The sequence below is a fragment of the Thalassophryne amazonica genome, chromosome 8 (assembly GCF_902500255.1).
Source record: "Thalassophryne amazonica chromosome 8, fThaAma1.1, whole genome shotgun sequence".
Lineage (NCBI taxonomy): Eukaryota > Metazoa > Chordata > Actinopteri > Batrachoidiformes > Batrachoididae > Thalassophryne > Thalassophryne amazonica.
In genome coordinates this window covers 104,390,514-104,405,966 of record NC_047110.1, presented here as the reverse complement: position 1 = coordinate 104,405,966, position 15,453 = coordinate 104,390,514, and the positions used below count along the sequence as shown (strand labels likewise).

The 15,453-nt window shown below is 46.5% G+C and overlaps 1 protein-coding gene across 4 annotated transcripts in view; it reads left to right on the top strand.

Annotated features, from left to right (window-relative positions):
- Positions 1 to 15,453, top strand: part of exoc3l1 (exocyst complex component 3-like 1) — a 49,768-nt gene that overhangs the window by 14,130 nt on the left and 20,185 nt on the right. For 3 of the 4 annotated variants that reach the window (XM_034177149.1, XM_034177151.1, XM_034177152.1), the window contains exons 2-6: positions 2,242 to 2,417; positions 2,819 to 3,038; positions 11,318 to 11,521; positions 14,482 to 14,681; positions 15,062 to 15,280. In XM_034177149.1, coding sequence (XP_034033040.1) covers positions 2,242 to 2,417; positions 2,819 to 3,038; positions 11,318 to 11,521; positions 14,482 to 14,681; positions 15,062 to 15,280 — 1,019 coding nt within the window. Of the gene's footprint in view, positions 1 to 2,241; positions 2,418 to 2,818; positions 3,039 to 11,312; positions 11,522 to 14,481; positions 14,682 to 15,061; positions 15,281 to 15,453 lie in introns of all 4 variants that reach the window. The other variant, XM_034177150.1, reaches the window with a different exon arrangement.

Here is a 15,453-nt window from a genome sequence, read left to right as displayed (position 1 = left end):
CCATGATTAGTGCACAGGTGTGCCTTAGACTGCCCACAATAAAAGGCCACTCTGAAAGGTGCAGTTTTGTTTTATTCGGGGGGATACCAGTCAGTATCTGGTGGGACCACCATTTGCCTCATGCAGTGCAACACATCTCCTTCGCATAGAGTTGATCAGGTTGTCAATTGTGGCCTGTGGAATGTTGGTCCACTCCTCTTCAATGGCTGTGCGAAGTTGCTGGATATTGGCAGGAACTGGTACACGCTGTCGTATACGCCGGTCCAGAGCATCCCAAGCATGCTCAATGGGTGACATGTCCGGTGAGTATGCCGGCCATGCAAGAACTGGGACATTTTCAGCTTCCAAGAATTGTGTACAGATCCTTGCAACATGGGGCCGTGCATTATCCTGCTGCAACATGAGGTGATGTTCTTGGATGTATGGCACAACAATGGGCCTCAGGATCTCGTCACGGTGTCTCTGTGCATTCAAAATGCCATCAATAAAATGCACCTGTGTTCTTCGTCCATAACAGAAGCCTGCCCATACCATAACCCCACCGCCACCATGGGCCACTCGAGCCACAACACTGACATCAGAAAACCGCTCACCCACACGACGCCACACACGCTGTCTGCCATCTGCCCTGAACAGTGTGAACCGGGATTCATCCGTGAAGAGAACACCTCTCCAACGTGCCAAACGCCAGTGAATGTGAGCATTTGCCCGCTCAAGTCGGTTACGACGACGAACTGGAGTCAGGTCGAGACCCCGATGAGGACGACGAGCATGAAGATGAGCTTCGCTGAGATGGTTTCTGACAGTTTGTGCAGAAATTCTTTGGTTATGCAAACCGATTGTTTCAGCAGCTGTCTGAGTGGCTGGTCTCAGACGATCTTGGAGGTGAACATGCTGGATGTGGAGGTCCTGGGCTGGTGTGGTTACACGTGGTCTGCGGTTGTGAGGCTGGTTGGATGTACTGCCAAATTCTCTGAAACGCCTTTGGAGACGGCTTATGGTAGAGTCGAAGGCACACCTGTGCACTAATCATGGTGTCTAATCAGCATCTTGATATGGCACACCTGTGAGGTGGGATGGATTATCTCAGCAAAGGAGAAGTGCTCACTATCACAGATTTAGACTGGTTTGTGAACAATATTTGAGGGAAATGGTGATATTGTGTATGTGGAAAAAGTTTTAGATCTTTGAGTTCATCTCATACAAAATGGGAGCAAAACCAAAAGTGTTGCGTTTATATTTTTGTTGAGTGTATATTCCTTTCCTCTTTATATATATATATATATATATATATATATATATATATATATATATATATATATATATATATATATATATATATATATATATATATATATATATATATATATATAAAGAGGAAAGGAATAAGAAAAAGTGCCTTAATAGGATTTTATCTTTTTTTTTTTTTTTTTTGGCCCACCAGGCATAATTTCAAACTGATCTGTAGTTTTTGTGAAATCCTAATACCAAATTGACAAACTGCAATGAAAAATATATTCCTCAGTGGTGATAGTAAGCTGATTAAACATGAGATGATGATTTTTGTGTGTTTGCATTGATTCCAGGTTATTATTTTGTTTTCAGTTCGTGATATTACTTACCTACCTATAACTCGCACCATAAACTGATACAGTGTGTGTGTGTGTGTGTGTGTGTGTGTGTGTGTGTTAGAGACAATTTTTTAAATTATTTTATTTTGAATTCTGTAAATTGTATAATTTATATCTGTTTCTGAGTTGCTTCTCATTTTTATTTTTTCATTTGGCACTATTTTAATATTTATGAGCCATAAAAAGTTTGCTGCTACTTTGAGAATGTTTTTTATTTTTTATTTTGTTGTCTTCTTTTAATTCTATAAAATTTTGAATTTCTATCTGCTTTGAAATCGTTTTTTACTTGCTGCTGTTTTAATATGACGTGACCATAGAAACGATCGTCTGACTGTTTTTTGACATTTTTTAAATATTAATTTTAATTCTATAATATAATTTAAACCTCTGAAATTTCTGAATTGCTACTCTTTCATATTTTTTGTTCATTGTTTTAAGTTGATACCATTTAAATATTTCTTAGCCATAAATGTTGCACACAGCCTGTGTCATCCACAGGATGTTTTTAGACAAATGACCTGTTTAATGTCTTTGTCGTGATGAACTTCAGCCTTCACTAAGTTACCTTTTATTATTGTTAAAATGACCTTTTAGAATTCTTTCTCCACAGACATTGTGCCAGTGAATGAAGTATGGCCAGAGGTGGAGAGGGCGGAGCACTTGGCTCGTGGCGCCGCCCTAAAATGGGCCTCAGTTGTTTTCTGTAGGCCTGAACATCTGGAGTGTTTGAACCAATACAGAAAGCGAGAAAGCCAAAGGACCGCCTCCATACACAGCAGACTCAAGGTGACGACACGGGACACGCTACACACGTGGTCACTGATCTGTGAGATCAGTGCATGTGGTCTGTTAAATCCATGATGGAACTGCAGCCATGAGTTTTTGAAGTGGACGTACATGTGCCAGCTTCTCTAAGTTACACTTCCACAGTATGATGCATGAATAAAATATATGAAATAATGTTTATGTTCCTCATATCCATCAATGCTCATCGATATAATCAATAAGTCTAAACCGTTCCCATTCATAAACAGTTTTAAAGGTTTAGTTCAGTGACTGCACTGGAATTTATCATAGTGTCAGTGACCTGACCTTACACTATAGAGAGTTGATATAACACTGCAGTGGAGTTACTTAAAACTATTTGGCACTGGACTGTGTGGACTCTCTGTGTGCTCATCTTCCAGTCCATGGTCCAGTCGTACCTGGAGGGGGTGGGCTGGGGTTTGGAACAGCTCAGAGAGGCCAGGGCCGACCTGAAGGAGGCGTCGCACACTTTGAGGACAGCAACAGTGGAGTTTGACCAGAACACAGACGGGGATAAGTGTCTGCAGAGGCTGAGGGAGCTGTCAGTCGATCATCGCCAGCTCCTCGCCGCCGTCAGCAACCTACCACGACTTTATTCTGGTGAGCCGCTTCGTACTGATACTCTGGGCAGGAATAAATAAATGCACAGTGACCTCAAAGACCAACTTAAAAAGTCATGATAGAAGAGGGTTGCATGAAGCCCTCTCACATTAATTTTATGGGCAAAATCAAGTTTGGGGAAAACACAAACCCAAAACATTTTAAAATTTAAATTCTCCTTTTTTCTTCTATTCAATTCAAATGTTTTTATGTGTGTATATTTTATGATGTGTGTCATCATGTCTTATTACAAGATGTTGGTACAACAGTGGGACTTACGTAGGTTAACAATAGTTTTTTACAGTTTCATCATAAAACTGGTACCGCTACGTGTAATTTATTCAGATTTAAGTGAAACAAGTTACTAATCTGCCCCCCCCCCCCCCCCCCCCCCAAAAAAACAAACAAAAAAACAAAAGGATCTCTAATTTTGCAACTCGTGTGAATAACATTCTGATTGTTGGTGAGTTCAACATTCATGTAAATAAGCCTTCTGACCCCCTCTGCAAATCATTCATGGACATTACAGATATATTAAGATTACAGCAATGCATTCAGGGTTCAACTCACATTGGATTTGTTCCTCGCTCGTGTTATTACTGTCTCAAATATTGATATTGTGTCTCTCACGTCAGTGGTTTCAGATCACTCATTTATTAATTTTATTTTATTACGGTCTCTTTGCCTTGTCTGTGGCTGATGCTGAGACCCTGATTCTTCTAGACTGGACCTACTGCAGTTCAGCAATAGAGCTCTCCAACTGGTTCAAAATGCTGCTGCCAGAATTATGACAAGAAGCAGAAAGTTTGACCACATGACACAGATTTTAGCCTCCCTTCACTGACTTCCTGTCTGTGTGAGGTCTGATTTTAATGCTCTGTTACTAATTTATGAAATTAATCATATCATTGATTAGCGCCTCCCTACTTAGCTGACCTAATTAAACCTTACATACTGGCCTGTGCTCTGTGTTCTCAGGGTGCAGGACTACTTTGTGTCCATAGGGTGATTAAAAAGTCTGTGGGCTACAGAACTTCCTCTTATCGTGCTCTGTTTTTGTGGAATGATCTGTCTGCAGAAATAAAACAGATTCTGTAGAGACATTCATGTCCAGAGTAAAGACACATCTGTTCTTCTTCTTGTATAACTAGCATACCTGTGTAGTATGGAACTATGCTTCCTCTTCTTTTAATTCATATTATTAGCAAATCCTGTTGATTTACTGTTGGTGAACTCATGCCTTAGGTGCATTTATTTCCGGCCAACTGATTCTGCTCTTTTACTCTTTGTCCGAGGCACTGATGAAAACTTTGATGATACTGATAATGGGCCTGCACCCCAGGGCATTGGACTGACATCAGGATGCCATGCCTGTTGCATCAATGACTAGAAGTCATACTTCTTATGGCCCTGCGAGTGCTGAACATCAATCAATCAATCAATCAATTTTATTTATATAGCGCCAAATCACAACAAACAGTTGCCCCAAGGCGCTTTATATTGTAAGGCAAGGCCATACAATAATTACGTAAAAACTCCAATGGTCAAAACGACCCCCTGTGAGCAAGCACTTGGCGACAGTGGGAAGGAAAAGCATGGACACTTGTGGACTAAAAACCCAAGATGGACTGTTTTTTTTTTGTTTGTTTGTTTGTTTAAATTACAGACTGTTTGTGTTTTTTGTAAAAACCTTGTAACTGTTGGACTGGCCTAAGCAGTGGGTCACCCCTTTGAGTCTGGTCTGCTTGAGGTTTCTTCCAACCCTATTCTTGCTTTCTAACCCTAACCATTACCACTGTTGCCTGTGTGCTTGCTCAGGGTGGGGGGTGGTAAGGTTAGACCTTACTTGTGTGAAGCATCTTGAGGCAGCATTGTTGTGATTTTGCACTTTACAAATATAATAAATTGAAATTAAAAAAAAAAAACAGGTAACAAAAGGTAACAGTTTCCATGGACAATTTTGAATAGAATGGAAGTAAACTAAATGAGTTAAAATGACTTAAATGAAACACTTTGTGTTGTGTGGGCTGCCAGAAGAGGAGGTACTGCTGGCCCACCACCAGAGGGCGCCCTGCCTGAAGTGCGGGCTTCAGGCACGAGAGGGCGCTGCCACCACGGACACAGCCGGGGGTGACAGCTGTCACTCATTATCTCATGACAGCTGTCATCCATCTACACTTCATCATTCCACTCCATAAAAACCGGACGGCATCTCCACCTCGTTGCCGAGACATCATCTACCTGTGAAGGTAATATTCTCAGCCTTAACACTAAACTGTGTCTTAGTCTGAACTCTTTTTGCAGCCGCTTTCCTGTGGTGTTCCTTATCTGAGAGATTGGCGTTTGGTGTGATCAGCAACGGCTTCGCTTCACACCCCAACCAGATAAGTGATTAGACAGGAGCTGCACGAGTGTGTGTTAGAGGTGGAGGTGGAATTCCCACCATTGTTGTTACTGGGTGTGCACGCACCCACATCTGACTGTTTTTGCTCCTCGCCAGCAGTACCAGATCCGACACTCGGAGACGGTGGCCACCTGGGGACTCGGAAGTTGGCGGCTCCAGTATTCTCCAGGTTCGGTGGCGGAGGAAATCGTGTGGTTCCGGTTCTTCTCAGGACAGACGTCTTCTGTCCTCGAACCTGCCCACACGTCACCTTTGTGGATTGACTGTTTGCTCAAATTCTGTAATCCTCTGTGTTTTTGTTGTGCTCTTTCACAACAGTAAAGTGTTCATATTCGACTCTTTCATTGTCCCATCATTTACGCCCCCTGTTGTGGGTCCTTGTCACTACACTTTCCCAACAGGATATCTCGGCCAGCGTCATGGATCCCGAGGGGCGTCAACCATCTGTTGGACAACCAATGGAAGAGCAGCATGCACAGGCGTCTGCAGGAAGCGTGATTGGTGAGTTGCAGCAAATCCTCACCGCCTTTACCGCTCGGTTGGATTTGATGACCGAGCAAAACATCATCCTTAACTGCAGGATGGAGGCTCTCACCGCGCAGGTGGAAGCGCGCGCTCAGGGCGCTGCTGCAGCTCCTCTTCCTGCCGACCCGGTGCAGAATATAGACGTTCCACTGGTCGTTCAACGACCCCCCCCCCACCATCCCCTGAAGCATACATAAGTCCCCCAGAGCCATACGGAGGTTGTGTGGAGACGTGCACGGACTTTCTTATGCAGTGTTTGCTCGTCTTTGCACAACGTCCCATAATGTACGCGTCTGACGCCAGTAAGGTGGCTTATGTAATAAACTTGCTTCGTGGTGAGGCACGCGCTTGGGCTACAGCGCTTTGGGAGCAAAATTCACGGCTCCTTACCACTTATACTGGGTTTGTGAGGGAGTTCAAAATGGTTTTTGATCACCCTAATAGAGGAAAGACTGCTTCAACTGTGCTGCTGTCAGTGAGACAGGGGCGCCGGAGCACAGCTGAATATGCAGTCGAGGTCCGGCTGGAATAACGTTGCGCTCCGCGCCGCCTTCATAAACGGACTGTCGTCGGTCCTGAAGGAGCACCTGGTAGCCAAGGAAGAACCGCAGGATTTAGATGGGCTTATTGATCTCGTTATACGGTTAGACAATCGGTTAGAGGAACGCCGTCGGGAGCGAGATGAAGGACGTGGCCGGGCACGCGCCGTCCCTCTCCCTTCCGGGTCCGAAAAGGTTCCGCCCTCCCCACGCTCCACAGCCTCAACGCTCCGTGTGGCTACAGCTCCCCCTGCTGATGAAGCTATGGACACGAGCAGGGCCACATTTAGACCACCTAACAGACAGAGGAGGCTGGCCCGCGGGGAGTGCTTTATCTGCAGCTCAAGCGAGCATCAGCAGAGAGACTGCCCCAAGCGGTTAAACACCAACGCCCGCCCCTAGAAACTGGGCTTAGGGTGGGCCAAGACATTCACGTGGGACATACACATATTTCCACACGACTCCCAGTTACAATCCTGAGCTGGGATTTAACCCTTCAAGCCCCAGCACTGGTGGACACGGGGTCAGAAGGGAATCTGCTAGACAGCAGATGGGCTAGGGAGGTAGGGCTCCCTCTGGTGGCGCTCCCTTCGCCATTACAGGTGCGGGCACTAGATGGCACCCTTCTCCCTTTAATCACTCACAAGACACAACCTGTAACTCTGGTGGTGTCTGGAAATCATCGGGAGGAGATCGAGTTTTTTGTGACTCCTTCTACCTCCCGTGTGATTTTGGGCTTCCCTTGGATGTTGAAACACAATCCCTGGATGGATTGGCCGTCTGGGGTGGTGGTTCAGTGGAGTGAAACCTGCCATCGGGTGTGTTTAGGATCCTCGGTTCCTCCCGGTTTACAGGCTAAGGAGGAGGTCAAAGTCCCTCCCAATCTGACGGCAGTGCCGGTTGAGTACCACGATCTTGCTGACGTCTTCAGCAAGGATCTGGCGCTCACCCTTCCCCCACACCGTCCGTACGATTGTGCCATTGATTTGATTCCGGGCGTTGAGTTTCTGTCCAGCAGGCTGTACAACCTCTCACGTCCTGAGCGCGAATCAATGGAGACCTACCTCCGGGACTCATTAGCCGCCGGGCTGATCCGGAATTCCACCTCCCCGATGGGTGCAGGTTTCTTTTTTGTGAGCAAGAAAGACGGCAGACTCCGTCCATGCATTGATTACAGGGGGCTGAATGAGATTACAGTTCGCAATCGATACCCGTTACCCCTGTTAGATTCAGTGTTCACGCCCCTGCATGGAGCCAAAATCTTCACCAAGTTGGATCTTAGAAATGCATACCACCTGGTTCGGATCCGGAAGGGAGACGAGTGGAAGACGGCATTTAACACCCCGTTAGGTCATTTTGAGTACCTGGTCATGCCGTTCGGCCTCACTAACACCCCTGCGACATTCCAAGCTTTGGTTAATGACGTCTTGCGGGACTTCCTGCACCGATTCGTCTTCGTATATCTGCACAATATACTCACCTTTTCTCCGGATCCTGAGACCCATGTCCAGCATGTACATCAGGTCCTGCAGCGGTTGTTGGAGAACCGGCTGTTTGTGAAGGGCGAGAAGTGTGAGTTTCACCGCACCTCTTTGTCCTTCCTGGGGTTTATCATCTCCTCCAACTCTGTCGCCCCTGATCCGGCCAAGGTTGCGGCGGTGAGAGATTGGCCCCAACCAACAAGCCGTAGGAAGCTGCAACAGTTCCTCGGTTTTGCAAATTTCTACAGGAGGTTCATTAAGGGCTACAGTCAGGTAGTTAGCCCCCTGACAGCCCTGACCTCTCCAAAAGTCCCATTCACCTGGTCGGTTCGGTGCGAAGCCGCGTTCAGGGAGTTGAAACGACGGTTCTCGACTGCACCAGTTCTGGTGCAGCCCGACCCTGGCCGCCAGTTTGTGGTTGAAGTGGACGCCTCTGACTCAGGGATAGGAGCCGTGCTATCCCAGAGCGGAGAGACCGATAAGGTTCTTCACCCGTGTGCCTACTTTTCTTGCAGGTTGACCCTGGCTGAACGGAACTATGATGTCGGCAACTGAGAACTCCTTGCGGTGAAAGAGGCTCTTGAGGAGTGGATACACCTGTTGGAGGGAGCGTCTGTGCCGTTCACGGTTTTCACTGACCATCGGAACCTGGAGTATATCAGGTCCGCCAAGCGGCTGAACCCCAGGCAAGCCCGCTGGTCACTGTTCTTCGGGCGTTTTGACTTCGGGATCACTTATCGCCCCGGGACCAAGAACCAAAGATCAGATGCCTTGTCCCGGGTACACGAAGACAAAGTCAAAACTGAGCTGTCGGATCCACCGGAGCCCATCATTCCGGAGTCCACTATCGTGGCCACCCTCACCTGGGACGTGGAGAAGACCGTCCGGGAGGCCCTGGCACGGAACCCGGACCCCGGAACTGGACCAAAAAAAACGTCTGTACGTCCCACCAGAGGCCAGAGCTGCAGTCTTGGATTTCTGTCACGGATCCAAGCTCTCCTGTCATCCAGGGGTGCGAAGGACCGTGGCAGTTGTCCGGCAGTGCTTCTGGTGGGCGTCTATGGAAGCCGACGTCCGGGAGTATATCCAGGCATGCACCACCTGTGCCAGGGGCAAGGCAGACCATAAGACCCAAGGACTTCTCCAGCTGCTCCCGGTGCCTCATCGCCCCTGGTCCCATATCTGCCTGGATTTCGTCACGGGCCTCCCGCCGTCCCAGGGCATGACTACCATCCTGACGATAGTGAACCAGTTCAAGGCGGCCCACTTAGTGGCCCTCCCGAAGCTCCCAACGGCCCAGGAAACTGCTGACCTCTTGGTCCACCACGTCGTTTGTCTGCATGGGATACCAGCTGACATAGTCTCGGATCGTGGTCCCCAGTTTTCCTCTCAAGTCTGGAGGAGTTTCTGCAGGGAACTGGGGGCCACCATGAGCCTCTCGTCCGGGTACCACCCACAGATGAACGGACAGGCAGAACAGGCCAACCAAGAGTTGGAACAGACCCTCCGCTGTGTGACATCAGCGCACCCGACGGCCTGGAGTAACCATCTGGCCTGGATCGAGTATGCACACAAGACAACAGTCAGGTGTCTTCTGCCACCGGCCTCTCCCTGTTTGAGGTGTGTCTGGGGTACCAGCCCCCATTGTTTCCCGTGGTGGAGGGAGAGGTCGGTGTGCCCTCGGTCCAGGCCCACCTGCGGAGGTGCCGTCGGGTGTGGCGCACCGCCCGTTCTGCCTTATTAAAGGCCTGGACGAGGGCTAAGACCCATGCAGACCGCCGGCGGTCCCCGGCCCCTGCATACCAGCCCGGGCAGGAGGTGTGGTTATCTACTAAGGACATTCCCCTGCAGGTGGACTCACCCAAACTTATGGACAGATTCATTGGACCCTTCAAGATCATCAAAGTCCTCAGTCCGGCCGCAGTGAAGCTCCAACTCCCGGCTTCACTGCGGATCCACCCTATTTTTCATGTCTCCTGGATTAAACCATACCTCACCTCACCCCTCTGTGCTCCCGGTCCGGCACCACCTCCTGCCCGGATCATCGACGGGGAGCCGGCTTGGACAGTGCGCTGGCTCCTGGACGTCCGTCGAATGGGCCGGGGGTTCCAGTATTTGGTGGACTGGGAGGGGTATGGACCCGAAGAATGCTCCTGGGTAAAGAGGAACTTCATCCTGGACCCTGGCCGATTTCTACCGCCGTCACCTGGACAAGCCTGGTCGGGCGCCAGGAGGCGCCCGTTGAGGGGGGGGTCCTGTTGTGTGGGTCGCCAGAAGAGGAGGTACTGCTGGCCCACCACCAGAGGGCGCCCTGCCTGAAGTGCGGGCTTCAGGCACGAGAGGGCGCTGCCGCCACGGACACAGCCGGGGGTGACAGCTGTCACTCATTATCTCATGACAACTGTCATCCATCTACACTTCATCATTCCACTCCATAAAAACCGGACGTCATCTCCACCTCGTTGCCGAGACATCATCTACCTGTGAAGGTAATATTCTCAGCCTTAACACTAAACTGTGTCTTAGTCTGAACTCTTTTTGCAGCCGCTTTCCTGTGGTGTTCCTTATCTGAGAGATTGGTGTTTGGTGTGATCAGCAACGGCTTCGCTTCACACCCCAACCAGATAAGTGGTTAGACAGGAGCTGCACGAGTGTGTGTTAGAGGTGGAGGTGGAATTCCCACCATTGTTGTTACTGGGTGTGCACGCACCCACATCTGACTGTTTTTGCTCCTCGCCAGCAGTACCAGATCCGACACTCGGAGACGGTGGCCACCTGGGGACTCGGAACTTGGCGGCTCCAGTATTCTCCAGGTTCGGTGGCGGAGGAAATCGTGTGGTTCCGGTTCTTCTCAGGACAGACGTCTTCTATCCTCGAGCCTGCCCACACGTCACCTTTGTGGACTGACTGTTTGCTCAAATTCTGTAATCCTCTGTGTTTTTTTGTGCTCTTTCACAACAGTAAAGTGTTCATATTCGACTCTTTCATTGTCCGATCATTTACGCCCCCTGTTGTGGGTCCGTGTCACTACACTTTCCCAACATTTTGACTACTTAATAACACTAAAATCTTTTTAGTAAGTTGGTTTGTTTTAATTAACCTTTTATAGGATAAAGCAAATCAAGTGCACTAAACTACTTAACTAAATGCTTTACTAAACTTGAGTTAGCCTGACTGTAAATCCATACAGATCCATCCAAACTGTGAGAAGTTTAATTTATTTTCTTGTTTTTAAAGTTGAGCAGTGTCATCTTTTTAAGAATGTGGATGGTTCCTGTGTGAATTGCTGAAATACTCAAAGGTGTCCCCTGTGTCCTCCTCCCTCCTCAGTGCGGAGCATGTTGTTGGAGACTGAACGTCTGGTGGAGTCTCGCCGGCTTCTGGAGGCTCACGCACAACTGATGGATCTGGAACGCTGGCAGGACGACATCCTATGGCAGCTACGCGGGGCTGCTGGAAGTTCACTTAGCATCGAGGATGACGATCTGGTGACCAAATACTTCTCTGGTGTGGGGAAGCTGGTGGAAGCTCTTGGTACCAAGATCTTATAAAACTACAAGATTTGAAAGAGGGAAAAAAAAATAAAAATAAAAAAAACATTTGAAATGTCAGAATTAAATTTTACATTTGGTCATTTTTGGGTTTTATTCATCAGTGGCTCTGGTGGAGGTTGGTGGGTCTGTAACACCTGCATGAATTTCAGTAGACACAATACTTCACCAAAAACAACATTTTCATTAACCAGCATATATATAAAGGCCCTTTTATTTTTATTGTCATTGTCATTACACGAGTGCAACAACAACGTAATTTCATTGTTGTTGCACTCGTGTAATGACAATAAATCTCATCTCGTCTTTGGCTGCTCCCTTGTTTTCACTCAGGGTTGCCACAGCAAATTGAAGGAGAACCTGCATATTGAATTGGCACAAGTTCTACACTGGATCCCCTTCCTGACAAAACTCCACATTGCATGGAGAAAAGTGGCAAGGGTGGGGTTTAAAGCAGAATATACAGTGGGGAAAATAAGTATTTGATACACTGTCGATTTTGCAAGTTTTCCCATCTACAAAAAATGTAGAACTCTGTCATTTTTATCATAGGTGCACATCACCTGTGAGAGACAGAATCTAAAAGAAATCCAGAAAATCACATTGTATGATGTTTAAATAATTAATTTGCATTTTATTGCAACAATTCTGGTTCTCACAGACCTGTTAATTTTTCTTTAAGAAGCCCTCTTATTCTGCACTCTTTACCTGTATTAATTGCACCTGTTTGAACTTGTTACCTGTATAAAAGACACCTGTTCACACACTCAGTCAATCACACTCTAACCTGACCAGAGAGCTGTCTAAGGACACCAGGGACAAAACTGTAGACCTGCACAAGGCTGGGATGGATTACAGGACAACAAGCAAGCAGCTTGGTAGAAGACAACAACTGTTGCAATTATTAGAAAGTGGAAGAAACACAAGATTACTGTCAGTCTCCCTCGGTCTGGGATTCGATGCAAGATATTCACCTCGTGGGGTAAGGATGATTCTGAGAAAGCTCAGAACTACACAGGAGGACCTGGTCAATGACCTGAAGAGAGCTGGGACCACAGTCACAAAGATTACATTAGTAACACATGATGCTGTCATGGTTTAAAATCCTGCAGGGCAGCAAGGTCCCCCTGCTCAGGCCAGCACATGTCCAGGCCTGTTTGAAGTTCACCAGTGACCATCTGGATGATCCAGAGGAGGCATGGGAGAAGGTCATTTGGTCAAATGAGACCAAAATAGAGCTTTTTGGTATCAACTCCACTTGCCGTGTTTAGAGGATGAGAACAACCCCAAGAACACTGTCTGAACCGTGAAGCATGGAGGTGGAAACATCATACTCTAGGGGTGCTCTTCTGCAAAGGGGACAGGATGACTGCACCGTATTGAAGGGAGGATGGATGGGGTCATGTATTGCAAGATTTTGGCAAACAACCTCCTTCCCTCAGTAAGAGCATTGAAGATGGGTCGTGGCTGAGTCTTCCAGCATGACAATGACCCTAAACACACAGCCAGGGCAACTAAGTAGGGGCTCTGTAAGAAGCATTCTAATCCAATTACATTTGTTCCGCAAATCTGATTGGTTAATCATGTGAGATTTCAGACCATAAAATATCACGTAGACGGTGGCAAAATGTTCGACCGTTTCACATTTGATGTATAACTCCACGCCCTGACCTCATTGCTATGCAGATGTCAATAATGGAGCTGAGAGCGAGAGAAACTAGTGCAGCGACGACGATGCCGAAATGGGTGAATTTAATCTATCATACGAAAGTACCGATGTGGATTCTGATACAGAATTACTCAATGCAACTGATGAGATGGGAAAATCTGTGGGTCTGCTCACAGAATTTCCAGTTTGGCATGAAGACGTTGTTGCTACGGTAAGCTTTGCCGACTAAATTACTTATAGAAAAATAAACCGTGCCAGTGATGGAATTGGATTAGAATGAGAATAACCCCCTTGTCTCTGATGATTTGAGGACATCAATGGTGGATTACGGTTGCAAATATCAATTTGTGACTGTAAAATCCAGCTTTAACGTCTGCAAATCATCAGACACAAGGGGGTTATTCCCTAATTTCAAAAGTCTTGGAGTGGCCGAGCCAGTCTCAAGACCTGAACCCAATAGAAAATCTTTGGAGAGAGCTGAAACTCGAAACCTGAAAGATCTGGAGAAGATCTGTCTGGAGGAGTGGACCAAAATCCCTGCTGCAGTGTGCAACCTTGGTCAAGAACTACAGGAAACGTCTGACGTCTGTAACTGCAAAACAAAGGTTTCTGTACCAAATATTAAGGTCTGTTTTTCTACTGTATCAAATACTTATTTCATGCAATAAAATGCAAATTAATTATTTAAAAATCATATAATGTGGTTTTCAGAATGTTTATTTTTTTAGATTGTGTCTCTCACAGTTGAAGTGTACCTACGATAAAAATGACAGACCTCTTCATTCTTTGTAGGTGGGAAAACTTGCAAAATCGACAGTGGATCATTACGTATTTTCTCCACTGTGTGTTTGTGTGTGTGTGTGTGTGTGTATATATATATATATATATATATATATATATATATATATATATATATATATATATATATATATATATATATATAGGGATACAACTTCCCAACATCCCTAATACAAGTTGTATTAGGGATACAACTTTTTAATTATTTATCTCAAAAACAATTTCCTGTATCATATTTTGATGACCTTTAAATAAAGTGAACACGCTTTTGAGCTATCTTTTAAAAAGGTTCACCGTTTGTACTCTTATTGGTTGGTTTCATCTAAAAACCAACCAAAGTAGTGAACAGAAATACTGGAACATATAAATGACAGGAAGTTTTTTTTTTGTGCATGTGTGTGACCCACGACACGACGACTGTCAAATCACTTCTTTAAAAGTATAATTTTCATTTTGGTGGCGCTCTGTCACTCCAGGTAAGGAGCTGTGGATGGTGGTGAGCAGTGCTCTCTCTGTGGCCCGGCAGAACCCCACTCCATTCGTTTCGGCTGTGAGGATCGTGGAACGTGAGGAGGCCTTGGACCAAGCACTGTTAGAAGAGAGGGCCAGGGGCGGTGGCAACATCAGGCCGCTGCCTTCTGGACGACCACGCTGCTGGAGAGCACGCTTCTTCAAGGTCAATATCAGCCAAACAGCTTATTTTTTAATCACTTATTTCAGTAATTTGAAGACAGTTTGCACTGGTGGCAGAAGCAAATTCCGGGGTCGAGAGCAGCTACCCCAGTGTACCGATGATCATTGGAATTTAACCCTGGGAATTTTTTTAAAATGACCTCTTTAACTTGTGAAACCTGAAGCATTGCTTTGGAACTTTAATGATTTGTTAATGTAGATATTATCTACTGCATCTGCATTTACTTGATATTCCTCATTATTTGCAACAAGAAAGATTTAAATTCTGATTTATGTGGCTTCTGATTTACTGTACTTGTCTCCTTTGTGTAATTATGAATACTATGCCATCTGATCTGTTATTTTTTTATTTTTGTCTGTCAGGTTTTAGAAGAGGCCGTTTCTGCGCGGTTTCGCAGTGTGTCCTACCTCCACACTCGAGGTCCAGGTCTGGCCGGTCACCTCTCTGCTCTTCAGCATGCCATCATGACCGACCTGGATACAGTACGCCACCTGCTGGAGAACTGTGTCCCGCCACACTACCAGTTAACAAGAGCCTACCTGAGGGCAAGCCACTGCTGTTTGCATACACACTTGGCACAGGTCCATGACCTTGACGATATTCTGAGTTTTTCCTGAGTTGTTACGCTGCAGTGATTAAAATTGGTTGAGTATTGTTAGCGGTTGCTGTGGGGGTTGAGTGCAGTCTGTTTTTTTGCCCTGCAGCGATCAACATGTAGAGTTTGTTTCGTGTTGACCTCAGGACACATGTAAGA